Source organism: Martes martes (assembly GCF_963455335.1).
Source record: "Martes martes genome assembly, chromosome: 15".
Taxonomy (NCBI): Eukaryota; Metazoa; Chordata; class Mammalia; order Carnivora; family Mustelidae; genus Martes; species Martes martes.
This window is the reverse complement of record NC_137903.1, coordinates 53582627-53596293: the sequence shown is the minus strand read 5'-3', so window position 1 is coordinate 53596293 and position 13667 is coordinate 53582627. Positions and strand designations below refer to the sequence as shown.

Here is a 13667-nt window from a genome sequence, read left to right as displayed (position 1 = left end):
ATGGAGGATTGTTGTGTCTATGTTCATGAGGGATGTTGGTCAGCTGTTTTCTATTTTTGTTCTTTCTTTAGTATTTGTATCAGAGATCATACTAGCTTCATGAAATGAATTGAGAACTGTCATGATTTTGTGGGTCATGAGATAAAGCTCCACGTCGGGCTCTGCACTCAGTGTGGAGTCTTCTTGAGATTCTCTCCCTCCCCTTCTGCTTCTCCCGCTCATGCACTCTCTCTCTCAAATAAATAAGTCTTTAAAAAATTACAAAAATAATTTTTAAAATAGACATATAGCTATTAAAATTATTTATTTCATACTGGATGAGTTGGGATAGCTTGTGTTTTTTGAGGAAATGGTCCATTTTATCCAAAATTTTTTTTAAAGAGTTTATTTATTTATTTGACAGACAGAGATCACAAGTAGGCAGAGAGGCAGGCAGAGAGTGAGAGGGAAACAGGCTCCCTGCTGAGCAGAGAGCCTGATGCGAGACTCCATCCCAGGACCCTGAGATCATGACCCGAGCCGAAGGCAGAGGCTTTAACCCACTGAGCCACCCAGGCGCCCCATTTTACCCAAATTTTTAAACTTAAAAATGTAGTTATTTGTAGTATTATTCTTTTGATGTTGTTAAGTGAGGTGATACTCTCTTTCTGATATTTAGGCTGTTTTCTCTTTGCCAGTCTTGCTAGAGATGTGTCAGTTTTGTCAATAATGACAGTAAAATTTGTCAGTTTGTTGATCTTTTGTTTATCTTTCCAAAGAATCAGCTCTTTGGTTCATTTATTTTCTTTTTTCAATTTTATATATTTTTGCTCTGTTATTTCCCTCTGCTTGCTTTGGGTTTATTTTGCTCTTCTTCTGGGTTGTTGAGGTGGGGAGCTTAAATGATTGATTTGAAACTTTTCTAGTGTAGGCATTTAAAGCTATAAATTTCCCTCAGTACTGCTTTAGCTATGTCCTACAAATTTTGATATATTATATTTTTACTCTTATTCCATTCTGTGTATTTTTATTTGATTAAGACTTCCTCTTTGCCCCATGGATTACTTAGAAATACCTTGTTAAATTTCCAAGTGTTTGGAGATTTTCTTCTTCCTGTTATTGATTTCCATTGTGTTCAGAGAACATACTGTATGATTTCAAATCTTCTAAGTTTGTTGAGGCTTGTTTTATGGCCTAAGACAATGGTCTACCTTGGTATATGTTTCATGGGCACTTGGGGGAAAAAGTATATTCTGTTGTTGGGTGAAGTGTTCTCAAATTATCCTTAGCCCCCAATTATCTGTTGGTTGATGGTGTTGTTGAATTCTATATTTTTGCTCGTTTCCTGTCCATCAGTTGTTGAAAGAAGGATGGTGAGAGTCTTCCATGATTGTTGATTTGTCTATTTCTCCTGTCCATTCTCAGTTTTCACTTCACATATTTTATAGCTTTGTTGTTTGGTGCATAAACATTTAGGATTACTGTGTCTTCTTGGTAGATTGACTTTTATCACTATATAATAGCCCTCATTTTTTCTGGAAATTTCTTTCATTCTCAAGTCTACTCTTTTTTTTTTTTTTTTTTAAAGATTTTATTTATTTTTTTGACAGAGAGAAAGACAAGGAGAGAAGGAACACAACTAGGGGCAGTATGAGAGGGAGAAGCAGGCTTCCCACTGAGCAGGGAGCCCAATGCAGGGCTTGATCCCAAAATCCTGAGGTCATGACCTGAGCCGAAAGCAAACGCTTTCCAGGTGTCCCAAGTCTACTCCTTCTGATGTTAACATAGCCACTCCAGCTTTCCTTTAATTTTGCATAATGTATTTCCTTCTGTCTTTTGAGTTTCAGCCTATCTTCTTCTTATTATATTTGAAGTGAGTTTTGTATAGACAGCATATAGTTGGGTGTTTTTTTGTTTTTGTTTTTGTTTTAAAGATTTTATTTATTTATTTGACAGACAGTGAAAGAGGGAACACAAGCAGGGAGAGAGAGACAGAGAGAAGTAGGTTCCCTGCTGAGCAGGGAGCCCAATGTGGGACTTGATCCCAGGACCCTGGGATTACGACCTGAGCCTAAGGCAAATGCCCAATGACTAAGCCATCCAGGCACCTGTGTATATATATATATATATTTTTTTTTTCAAAGATTTTATTTGTTTATTTGAGAGCAAGAGAGTGAGAGAGAGCATAAGAGGGAAGAAAGTCAGAGGGAGAAGCAGACTTCCCATGGAGCTGGGAGCCCCATGCAGGACTCCATCCTGGGACTCTGAGATCAAGACCTGAGCTGAAAGCAGTTGCTTAACCAACTGAGCCACCCAGGTGCCCCAATTGGTTATATTTTTTAATCCATTTTTCCACCATCTGTCTTTTAATTAGCATGTTTAGGCCATTTACATTTAACGTAATCATTGATTGGTCATGGTTTAAAACTGCCATCTTATTTTTTTGTTTCCTATTTCTTTTTCTTTTTTGTTGTGTTTTGTGAATTACTCAAACATTTTATAGGATTTCATTTTAATTTTTCTAGAGTTTTTAGATACTTTTTTTGTAGAGCTTTTATAGTGACTGCTCTAAATAATACATTATATATACACATCATTTATCAGTCTGTTGGTGTTCTCATGTAAGCACCTCTAATGGATTACTGCTCTTTTCATCCTTTTACCCTCCCCTATTTATAATACAATTTCCTTAAGTGTTTTCTCTACCTACATTTAAAACTACATCAGATGGTGTTATAATTTCTGCTTTAACTGTCAAACATAACTTAGAGATTCTTTCTCTTCAGTTTTCTATCATTTATGCCAAGATTATTGCCTCCCTTGTTTTTCCTTCTTTCCTGATTCCTTCCAGTGTTCCTTCTTTCATCATTTCCTTTTTTTTTAGAGAACTTCCTTTAGCCATTTTTTTTTTTTTTTTTTAAAGTTTGGTCTATTGGCCATGTATTCTCTTAGTCTTCCTTTCTCTGGAAATGCCCTGATACTTCATCCTAGAAGGTGTTTCCTCAGGATACAGGGATTCTGGGTTGACTGTTCTCTTCTTTTAGCACCATCACGTTTTCCCCTTGGGTTCCAAAGTCCCTAGTCACTCAGTCTCTTCCTTCAGAGTTTTCTTTCTTTCTTTTTTTTTTTTTTTTTTAAATTTTATTTATTTATTTGTCAGAGAGAGAGTGGGAGAGAGAGTGAGCGAGCATAGGCAGAGGGAGAAGCAGGCTCCCTGCCAAGCAAGGAGCCCGATGTGGGACTCGATCCCAGGATGCTGGGATCATGACCTGAGCTGAAGGCAGCTGCTTAACCAACTGAGCCACCCAGGCGTCCCCCTTCAGAGCTTTCTTAACGCTTGTGCAGAGTTTTGAATTGTTGTCAATGGAAGGAATAGAGAAATGAATGTTTATTCTATCTTTCTGGATGTGGTAGTCTAGGTTCATTTTTTAGACATTCTGCTAGTGCAATGCTTTGCACAAAATATTGTTCATAAATACTGATTCATTGTAAGAGGGTGCAGTGGAGGGTCAATGGGACCATGACTTACCTTGACCTATGTATTTATTTACTTTGTGCAGTCTGAGTATGTAGGTTGGTTTTCCAAGTTAGAAAGACTTGAATTTGAGCCCTGGTTCTGCCACATCCCTATTATTTTGTTTTTGAATTCTCAGCCTCCACTGCCTAATCAATAAAATGGTGTTAAAAATGTCCATGTCTGGGGCACCTGGGTGGCTCAGTGGGTTAAAGCCTCTGCCTTCAGCTCAGGTCATGATCCCAGAGTCCTGGGATTGAGCCTCACATGGGGCTCTCTGCTCAGCAGGGAGCCTGCTTCTCTTCCTCTCTCTCTGCCTGCCTCTCTGCATGCTTGTGATCTCTGTCTGTCAAATAAATAAATAAAATCTTTTAAAAAAAAAGAAAGTCTGTGTCCTAGGATTGTTGTAAAGATTGAGATAACTTTTTTAAAGGCTGTAGCATAGTGCCTGGCACAGGGTAAGTTTATAATAATACATTAGTTATTATTCCACTGAGTTCCTTGTCGTTTAAGCTTATTTTCAGTTGCATTTCCTGCCAACTCAGGCTTTCCTTTATATAAGAATTAACTTATGCTATTATACTTTGTCTTACTGGTTTTGGTGTGATAGGATCACTGAATCTTTGTTCTACCTAGCATTTTTGATAAAGTTTCTTCTTACCAGATCATGAATTTAAACTTTTGACTAAGACAGTGCTGAGAATACAGCTCTGGCTTTCTATTAGAAACTTTTTCCTCCAGGGGCGCCTGGGTGGCTCAGTGGGTTAAAGCCTCTGCCTTCAGCTCAGGTCATGATCCCAGGGTCCTGGGATCAAGCCCTGCATAGGGCTCTCTGCTCCGCAGGGAGCCTGCTTCCCTACTTCTCTCTCTGCCTGCCTCTCTGCCTACTTGTGATCTATCTGTCAAATAAATAAATAAAATCTTAAAAAAAAAAAAAAAAGAAAGAAACTTTCCTCCAGGTTATTAAGACTCATTTGTTCAATGCTTTCTGGATTCCTTTTTCCCAGGGAGCAAGAAATCTACCTAACTGATAATTCAGACTATCTTTCTCCCTCTTATCTTTCTCCCTATTATCCTAGGATAATAGGACCTGGTCAAATGTGTTGCTGAAATCAAATTGTGCTTTGTTTATGCTGTTCCTTGACCCACCATTAGAATTACCCATTAAGTAAAATGGAGCTAATTTAATCAAAATCAATACCATGTTCTTTTGTGAGTACATGCTATTTCTAGTTTGCTTCTTTTCCAAGTATTTTCAAACTGTGTGGGATATAAATTTTGAACTCACGTAGAAACACTGAGGCTGGCAGCAAACCTGGTATTCAGCACCCACATTTCACAGATGAAAACTTGGGCCCAGGGTGCTGAGTGAGTGCCCAAGGTCACGCACAACATATTTTCAAGGATTTTAGCTCTGGAAACTGTTTTAGAACATTCATGATACCCAGTGGTCAGCTACTCTTACATGGATTGTGCATCTTCAATATCAGAATATTATTGTAAAAATTTTAAATAAAATATAAGTATCTTCTAAGTGCTCTTTTTAAACCTGTTTTGTAGTAAGAAAGTTACTGATTTTGAGATTTTAGTGGAATGTGTTCCAGTTTGAGGGACGACCAGCAGAGGGCACCAAGGGTTCATGCATCTCTGCCCTGCATGGTTGTCTTTTTTGTTTTGGGGGGTTTTTCCCCCCCTGAGAATTGTCAACCACCAACATTTGGACAATTATCTGAGCAGTGACTTTTATCTGGGTTGTTTCCTGCTGCATCCCCCATGCCTAGCACAGTGCTTGACATATAGTAGGCTCTCGATAAATATTTGTTGGATTCATATTTTTTATTATTATAATTTCTTTCATACTTTTCTTTGGGGATTTAAAAATTTAAGAGCGGTAAAGATAATGAAAAGGTGTCTTACTGTATTAATTTGAACCACTGGCTCAATTATTTTTCTTTTTGAATTTGGTATATTTAAAGTTCTGATAGTTGGAAAATCATTTAGTCATTAATGACCAACTCTTTTTTTTTTCATCTTCTGTTAGTTAATAATCATTGTCTGGTCTTCTGGCAAAGTATTACATAGTGTTTTCTTTTCCTCCAATTTTTCTGTTAAATTTCTAAGTGTTTCTTATAGTTCTGAATGAGATTATAATGCTTCCCGGAGAAATACTTTAGAAGAGAGATTTGCCAAATCGGGGCACCTTTCTTTTAGACCAGGGAGTTCTCTCCCACCCATATGATGTGTTCTTATTCTTCCCTGGAACTTTAGAGTTGCTTTGAGGATTTGAACACCGTGGGGAAAAATCGAAGGAGTGGTTTTCAGTACTTGATGATTTAAGGCCATTTTGCTCCAATTTAATTTTAGAAGGACATCCTAAGTTTTGATTTAGTTCATGTTTTAAAACTTATCTTAAGGATATTGAGTATGTATAAAGGCAAAAAAATGTTCTTTGTGTTGCTTATGGCAGCTTGGTTAAAAACCAGTTGTGATAGTCTCTGGAGTGCTGTGAACCTTCAGAAATTGAAAATGTCATAGTGGGAGGTGGAAAGAGCCTTTTTGTGGAAAGAGGCTTTTTAATATTTAAAATTCCCCCTATTATTCTTGAAACAGACTCTCATATGAAGGTCATGGGCACCCACTGATTATTCTACAGCTGTTAAATTACACAGGTCAACATCACCGCATTTGAGTATCTCATTTCCATGCAACAAAATGTTAGATGAATCTTTATTTGTTATTCAGAAACACTGATTTCTTTTTTCATAGTGTAAATTATGAACTATTTCTTTAAATGGTCGAATATTTACATCTTTTCTAATACTTCCCAAATACAAACTTTATGTGTGCTAAAATAATTAATAGCGGTTTTAGTATTTGTTGATCATTTTATTTTATTCTATTTATTTCTTTTTTAAAGTTTTATTTAGTTAAGTAATCTCTACACCCAGTGTGGGGCTTGAACTCATAACCCCAGGATCAAGAGTCACAAGCTCTCCTGGCTAAGCCAGTGCGGCATCCCTGCTGATCCTTTAAAAATCAAACTTTTAGTGAAACAAAAATGTCAAAATACAGATGATCTTGAACCAGATCTTAAAACCAATTTTTCTAAAATTCAAAATATTTGTTTCTCACCTCGAATAACTTTGTATTGACCGTTTTTATTTGTTGTTAAGTGTACTACATTGGAACAAAAACTGAAAAGATTATCCGAAGATTTGAGTTGTCAGCGACAAAATGCAGAAAGTGCCAGATGCTCTCTGGAACAGAGACTCAAGGAGAAAGAAAAGGAGTTTCAAGAGGTAAGGTGGATGGCTTCACAAGGAGTTTGCATTTCGTAGTTCTGTCATTTGAAAAGCGTTGCTGTCGCTAGGGGTGTTCTGCGAGAGGGGAACTCCTTTGTGAGGAACAGGTTCCCCGTATGATCCTTCACACTTCCATCTTTCAGTTTTCGATTGGAGAAGTGACTCAGGAGCTAGAACGTTCTTTTTTATCTTCCTCTGATTTCTTAGAGATTTGATAGCAAGTCGGAAATCCTTATCTTTTCTTTCAAAGACTCTCCGTTGTGGAGGAAGTTGTATCCTGTTCTCCACCTGCTTCTAAAGGCTGTGGGTTGGTGAATACATTAGACAGGTAGTTGATGTGGTGGGGAAAGAAGCTGGCAGCCGTGTTAGGGGTGAAGATGTCTTTCTAGAAGTGTTGCTGCCAATGGAAAGTGAGTTAGCCTGGCTGAGTGTATCCTAGGGGGTGAGGCTCTTTAGTCTTTCAGTAAGAGCCCCTGGAAACGCAAGTCTGGTCTCCCGATGTGGTTATCAAAGTTAATTGGTGGCATATCCTTGCTGTCATTCTAAGTTATGAGTGTTATGATGTTTGATATCTTAAACCCCATTCTTTTTTTCAAGATTTATTTATTTGACAGAGAGAGAGATCACAAGTAGGCAGAGAGGCAGGCAGGGGGGGGGGGGGAAGCAGGCCCCCTGCTGAGCAGAGAGCCCGATGCGGGGCTCGATCCCAGGAGCCTGAGACCATGACCTGAGCCGAAGGCAGAGGCTTAACCCACTGAGCCACCCAGGCGCCCCCCTTAAACCCCATTTTTGAGTGTCTTTGATTTCCTAGCCTAGTTGTCACCGTGACAGCTCAGCTCTACTCCTTTTTGCCCCTGAACTTGTGGAAACAGAGATGAAGAATTTCAGACTGGGGCTGGGACTGAAGCTGGCTGGTCTCCATGTGGCCAAGTGGCGGACTCCTCCTTCCCTCTGAAGGCCTGCATTTGATCACCCGGACCAGCGCTAAAGACAGTTTACGTTTATTGTTAAGTGGATGGTCAGCCTGGCTCCCTCGTGTCTCCTGCTCTCTCAGCCGGCATGGCCTGCCTGTAGGAGGCTTGCCCACCCTGGCATCTCCTTGTTACCTGTCGGCAGTCCGACTGACGTGTGTGCTTTCGCTGTTTCAGGAGCTCTGCCGCCAACAGCGCGCCTTCCAAGCCCTGGACCAGGAGTGCGCACAGACGAAAGCCAGACTCACACAGGAGTTACAGCAAGCCAAGAACACGCGCAACATCCTGCAAGCCGACCTGGATAAAGTAGGGAGCTGGCTTATTTCTCTCCTCAGTTAGTTGTTTTTCTTATTCATGCGTTTTCTATACTGCAGCTGACGTGGTGATGCTTTTAAAGAAGAATGGCTCTAACCTCCCTTTCCTACTTAACCAAGGAAGAGAGCAAACAGTCCTTCTGAGTCTAGGGTTTCTCATTTACAGAAAGAGGGGGAGTGAGTGAGGATCTCAAACCTGAATGTCTGTGCAGGGGTGTGATGTTCTGGTGGTTCTTGGGTGCGACACCAGATGGAAGGCCTCCCCACTAATTCATGCCCCCCAAACCGTCAAAGCACTGAAGACTATAATCTGTTTACTTATTTAACACTTACTCCAAAAATGATCTCACCCAGTTTATGGCTTTGTCTCTCATCTTTATGATGACAGCCCTTGTATTATTATCTTCAGCGGGGATGCCTGTCCTGAACTTCAGGCCTGCGGGTGTGCACCTGGTATTTCCACTTGCTGGTCCATCAGGCATCTCACACTTGGCGGGGTAATAGCTGAACTCCTGCTACTTATATCAAACACGCTCCTCCCGGAGTCTTCTTTATCCCAATAAACAGCAATTCCATCCTTCACATCGCTGAGGCCAAATCAACATGTCATCTTCAACTCTGCCTTTTCTCTTACACCTCAAAGCCTTCCATTAGGATTCTTCTGACTCCGCCTTTATTTACACACACGTGTGTATATTTGCATCTCTCTGTGTGCCCATGGATTTTTGCATATGTGTGGATACTATCTGTACAGCTATATTTAAATCTTTTCAGGTTAATATATAAAATTTGCATAGGACAAATTTACAATTCAATAAATTATTATAAGGAATGTTCTCTTAGAACCATTATCTGTGTCAGGGCCTAGAATCTTCTCAGCTACTCCAAGAAACCCACTATGTGCTCCCTCCCTCCTTGCCAAGAATAAACCTGATTTGTATGACTTTTTTTAAAGGGAGTAAATATAAGTTATGTTTTACTGATTTTCAGGTTTTTGAATAGAGATATGAATACTTTATCATAGTTATAGAATATAAAGTATATATTTATACAAAATTTACCAATCTTATCTATTCTTTCCCAATTGGTGTATTTGTGTGAATTACTATACAAAATAGTGCCCCCCTGAAAGACACTGTGATAACCATACAAACCTATGAGGACTAGGAATGAATGGTGCTCCCTGGAGTTGCCTGTAAGACCGTAAACTCAGGTCCTGAGTAAATGAACACACCTTGAAGAGTAGAGAGAAGTCAAAAACTTGCTAGAAATGCATGTTTATACATTTTACTTAATAGGAAGTCAAGATACATATTTAAAGTTATTGGATCAAGGAAAAGAGACTTAGGTTTATTATTTAATATTATAATATGAAGGCAATGGAAGAAGCCAATGTAATTTTTTCTAAAATTTGTAAATTGGAGGGGAGGTAGGTATTCCTGTATGTGGGAATCCACTGATAAATCCTTAATGTTGTTATAAGATTGTTATTTTGATTAATGAGAGTAGCCATCAAAAGAATAAAAATAGAAATGGTAAAAGACTATATATATAGAAAGAAGGATGGTGTTGGACAAAAATCAGTTTATTTCCTACCATCCTCTGCGGTTGTGTGATTTTTTTATTTAGATTACTATTATAATCATTTTAAACAATGGCATTGCATATTTATGAACAAATGATTATGTCCAATACATAATAGTTTTATAAAATCTACACCAACCGTGAGCTTTGCTTATTTCTGGACTATACTGTTAAGCAGTTTTGTTTTATTTTGGCTTTTGTCTATTTTTAATTTTTCCAAATACTCCTGTGTAATATGCCTTCTTAATAAATATTGGATTGCCATCAACAACTGAAATGTTAAAACCTTTACTTGAGGAAATTGGTAGTAAACTCTTCGATCCCTTCCTTCTGATTCTGTTATCTCCCTGAATTTCTGTCTAATGAATGTTGTTGTCCAGCTCTGTGTTTTATGATGACTATGGCTACTGTTCACCATTGCTGGTCCCTGTCTGGTCTAAGACTGTCATTTTGTCACCTGGATTACTGTACTAGCCCCCTCACCGCTCTCCTTCCTTCTGGACTTGCTCCTCACAGTGTGTTTTCAACCAGCCACCAGAGTGAGTCTTGTAAAGTCTAAGTCCCAATTATGTCACCCCTCTACTTGCAACTGCAGTCACTTCTCATCTCTCTCCTAGCAGCCGTGTCCTTCCAAGGGTCTGCAGGACGTGGCGGGCTTCCCACCACCTCGCTCATTGGTTTCCTGGCTGTTGGTGGAGCGAGTGCGTGTGCTCTCTGGGGAAGCGCTGCGTCTGGACGGGCGTGTAGGGCACGCACCTTCGCTTGCACAAGCTTTCTGCTCTAATGTCGCTGTATCAGTGATACCTGCTCTTGTCACCACGTAGATTCCTACCCTCAAGTACTTTCTACTTCCTTTCCCTTACTTAACGTTTCTCCATAGGGCACATCCTCTGATGTATGATACAGTGATTTCTTTTTATGTTGTCTTCCTTCCATCACTTAAATCTTTCCATGAGGAAGGCTTTTGTCTGTTTAGTTCCCAGCTCGACCTGCAACACGCAAACACTGAACACCAGAGCTCGGAAGCGGCAGGCGGATCGCAGGTGCTCATTCTTTTCTTGACCCGTATTGCTTGACCGGGTGACACATTCTGGTTTTTTTTTTATTATTATTATTATTTTTTAAAGATTTTATTTACTTATTTGAGAGAGTGCAGAGCAAGAGAGAAAGAGAAAGAGACAGAGTGAGCATGAGCAGGGAGCCCGGGGCGCATCTCGATCCCAGGACCCTAAGATCATGACCTGAGCCAAAGGCAGATGCTTAACTGACTGGGCCACCGAGGTGTCCAGGGTGACACATTCTTGAGTTTACCCTGAGTATGTCCGGTATTCACCTTTTGTCAGAATTCCATCCATCTCCTCAGGACTTGCTTCTTTGGTTCCTAAAATTAAGGTTCTCCTATTGAGGTAGAGTCTCATTTTATGGAAAATATTGGTTAACTCTCAAATTTAGAATATAACCAAGTGGGACATGTTGACTTCTCTTAGTAGAGGAATGAGAGATGGGGATGCAGCCAAAATGGGACAGGTGACATTCCCTGACATCTGTTTGTACTAGGAGTTAGTCCTCTAACCGGCTATCCAAGGTTGAGAGACAAAACAAAACAACCCCCCCCCCCCCGCCCCGCAAACAAACGAACAAATAAAAACTCCTTTTCTGGGATGAAAGTTTAACAACTTTAAAAAAGAAAAGTTTTTTTTTTAAAGTTTAACATTTAACAGTTTTCAACTGTTTAATGGGCTTCCTCCAAGACCTTTAAAAAAAGGCCTTTTTTTGTTTTTTGGTTTTTATTTTGCCTGAGCCTTGTTTTTATTAGATGTTGTGTAGTATATTTACTTACTCTGTGGGTGGATGTTCAGGTTCCCAATATCTTCTTGTTGGCGTGGTGGCAACATCCCTGTGTCACATCATGGTGTTTCTGTAGGACAGGTTTCCACGTGTGAAGTTGGCCATCTCGGGCATGTGTATTCTCCCTTCTGATCGATTCTGACAAACTGCCCTCCAAAAAACTAATGTACCTTCTCACCCGGTTGGTGTAAGAGAGGTCCTGGTTGGGTCTATCCTTGTTGATAGGAGATAGTCCTGGTTTTATAAATTTTGCCAACCAAGGAGTGAAAAAGTCATCTTACTGTTGTTTCAATTCATGCTTCCTTGATTACCATTGAGGATGTTTCTTTCAGACGTTGATTAGCTATTTGTGTTTTTTTTTGTATAAAATTGTCTGTTTCTATTCTTTACTCTTAAAAAAATCAGTTTACTTTCTTCTAAATTAACCATAGGTGTCCTTTGTTTGTTGTATCATGGATATGTAACTTTGAATCTGTCACACAGCAAATATGTTCTCCCAGTTTTATTTCTTAGTTCAGCTTTTTGATTTGGTTGTTCATTACTATTTCATTGTTTTTACTTTTTGGTGGTTAAATTTGTTTATTTCCTCTGTGGCTCCCTCCCCAAACCCAGCCCTTTTTCCTCTTCTATCTGCTGTCCCCCAAATTGATCTGATGGTATTTTAAGTGAAACCTATAATGCTGTAGTCAGCTCTGACATAGATCGTGTCTCACCCAAAATAGATGGTGTCAGTTCTTATATTCCATGACCGTTTTATTTAAGAATAAATAAATAATTTAAAAAGTAAAGAACATAAAAATGAAACTTTGCCCTATTTCCTCTTTGCAGGTCACGTCAGGAAAGCACCAGCTAGAGAAAACTTCGGAAGAGTTGAAGCAGAAGTTCTGCAGAACTGAACAGGCCTTACAGGCAAGTCAGGTCCAGGAAAATGAGCTGAGGAAAAGCAGTGAAGGAAGTGAGGCATCAAGATGTGAATTTATCAGCTACTTTGTAGGATGAAGTGGGAGGGTACAAGAGAATTCCTATGTTGTTTCTCATGACCACGCGTAATTTTCCTTTTTATTTGTTGGAAGTATTACAAAGTGTTTTGTAGATAACCTACGACATAGAACATATGTGCTTTTTTTTTCCCCACTTTCCATTTGTATATGACTACTAATATGTGTCTAGCAATTATAGGTAAACATGGGTTGTATTAAGATCATGTATTACTTTTTTTTTTAAAGATTATTTTAGATTATCTGAGAGATGGAAAGAAGTGGAAAGAAACAAAATTTTTCATTCTAAGAGGAAAGAAACAAAATTGGTGATTGGAGGTATAATTTAAATCCCCTTTCTAAAGGTTGGCTTTTGAGTCATCAAATATTAACTTTGTTGAAAATCACAGATTTAAATAAACAAAAGCAAAAATTCTTGGAAGGGGCTCTTGGGTGGCTCTGTTGGTTAAGCCTCAGACTCTTGATTTTGGCTCAGTTCTCAGTCTTAGGGTGCTAAAATCGAACCTTATGTCAGGCTCTGCGTGGCCATGGAGCCTGTTTGAGATTCTCGTCCTCTGCTCCAGCCCCCACTTGTGTGCATTCTCTCTCTCTCTCTCTCTTTCTCAAAAACAACAAGTAATTGTTAGTTGTTTCCCTAACTTCCAAAGTCATGTTGGCATGTGCAAGTTTGACAGTGTCTTTTTTTGGAGATTCATTTATTACACAAAACGGTGGATGAAGTTTCTCCAGTGGCTTGGATATGAGGAGAGTGACCTGATGTTTTTATGGGATTTTATCCATACTTACTTGATTCAGCTTCTCTATTTAGTGGCCTGGAGTTTTATTTTTTTTTAAGAGGGAGAAGAGAGATTGGAGGGACAGAGGGAGAGAGAGAATCTTAAGCCAACTCGGAGCTTGATGTGGGGCTCAATCCCACAGCCCTGAGATCATGACCTGAGCCGAAATCAAGAGTTGGATCCTTAACTCACTGAGCCACTCGGGTGCGCTGGCCTGGAGCTTATCTTAAACAGCTTATTTGGGGACAGTTAGTAGACTGAAACAGCCTAACTAGAACCATAAATCAGCACTGTACTCTTACAAAGAAGCGCGGCAGAACGGGAGTTTTTTTTCTCTATCAAATATCACAGGAAAGAATTTTTCCCACTTCTTTAAATCTT

At 39.3% G+C, this 13667-nt stretch overlaps 1 protein-coding gene across 1 annotated transcript in view; it reads left to right on the top strand.

The window, feature by feature from the left end:
* The window catches only part of CENPF (centromere protein F), a 61223-nt gene that overhangs the window by 14475 nt on the left and 33081 nt on the right, over positions 1–13667 (top strand). The window contains exons 8-10 of the mRNA XM_080825288.1: positions 6667–6792; positions 7944–8072; positions 12341–12421. Coding sequence (XP_080681414.1) covers positions 6667–6792; positions 7944–8072; positions 12341–12421 — 336 coding nt within the window. The remainder of the gene's footprint in view (positions 1–6666; positions 6793–7943; positions 8073–12340; positions 12422–13667) is intronic.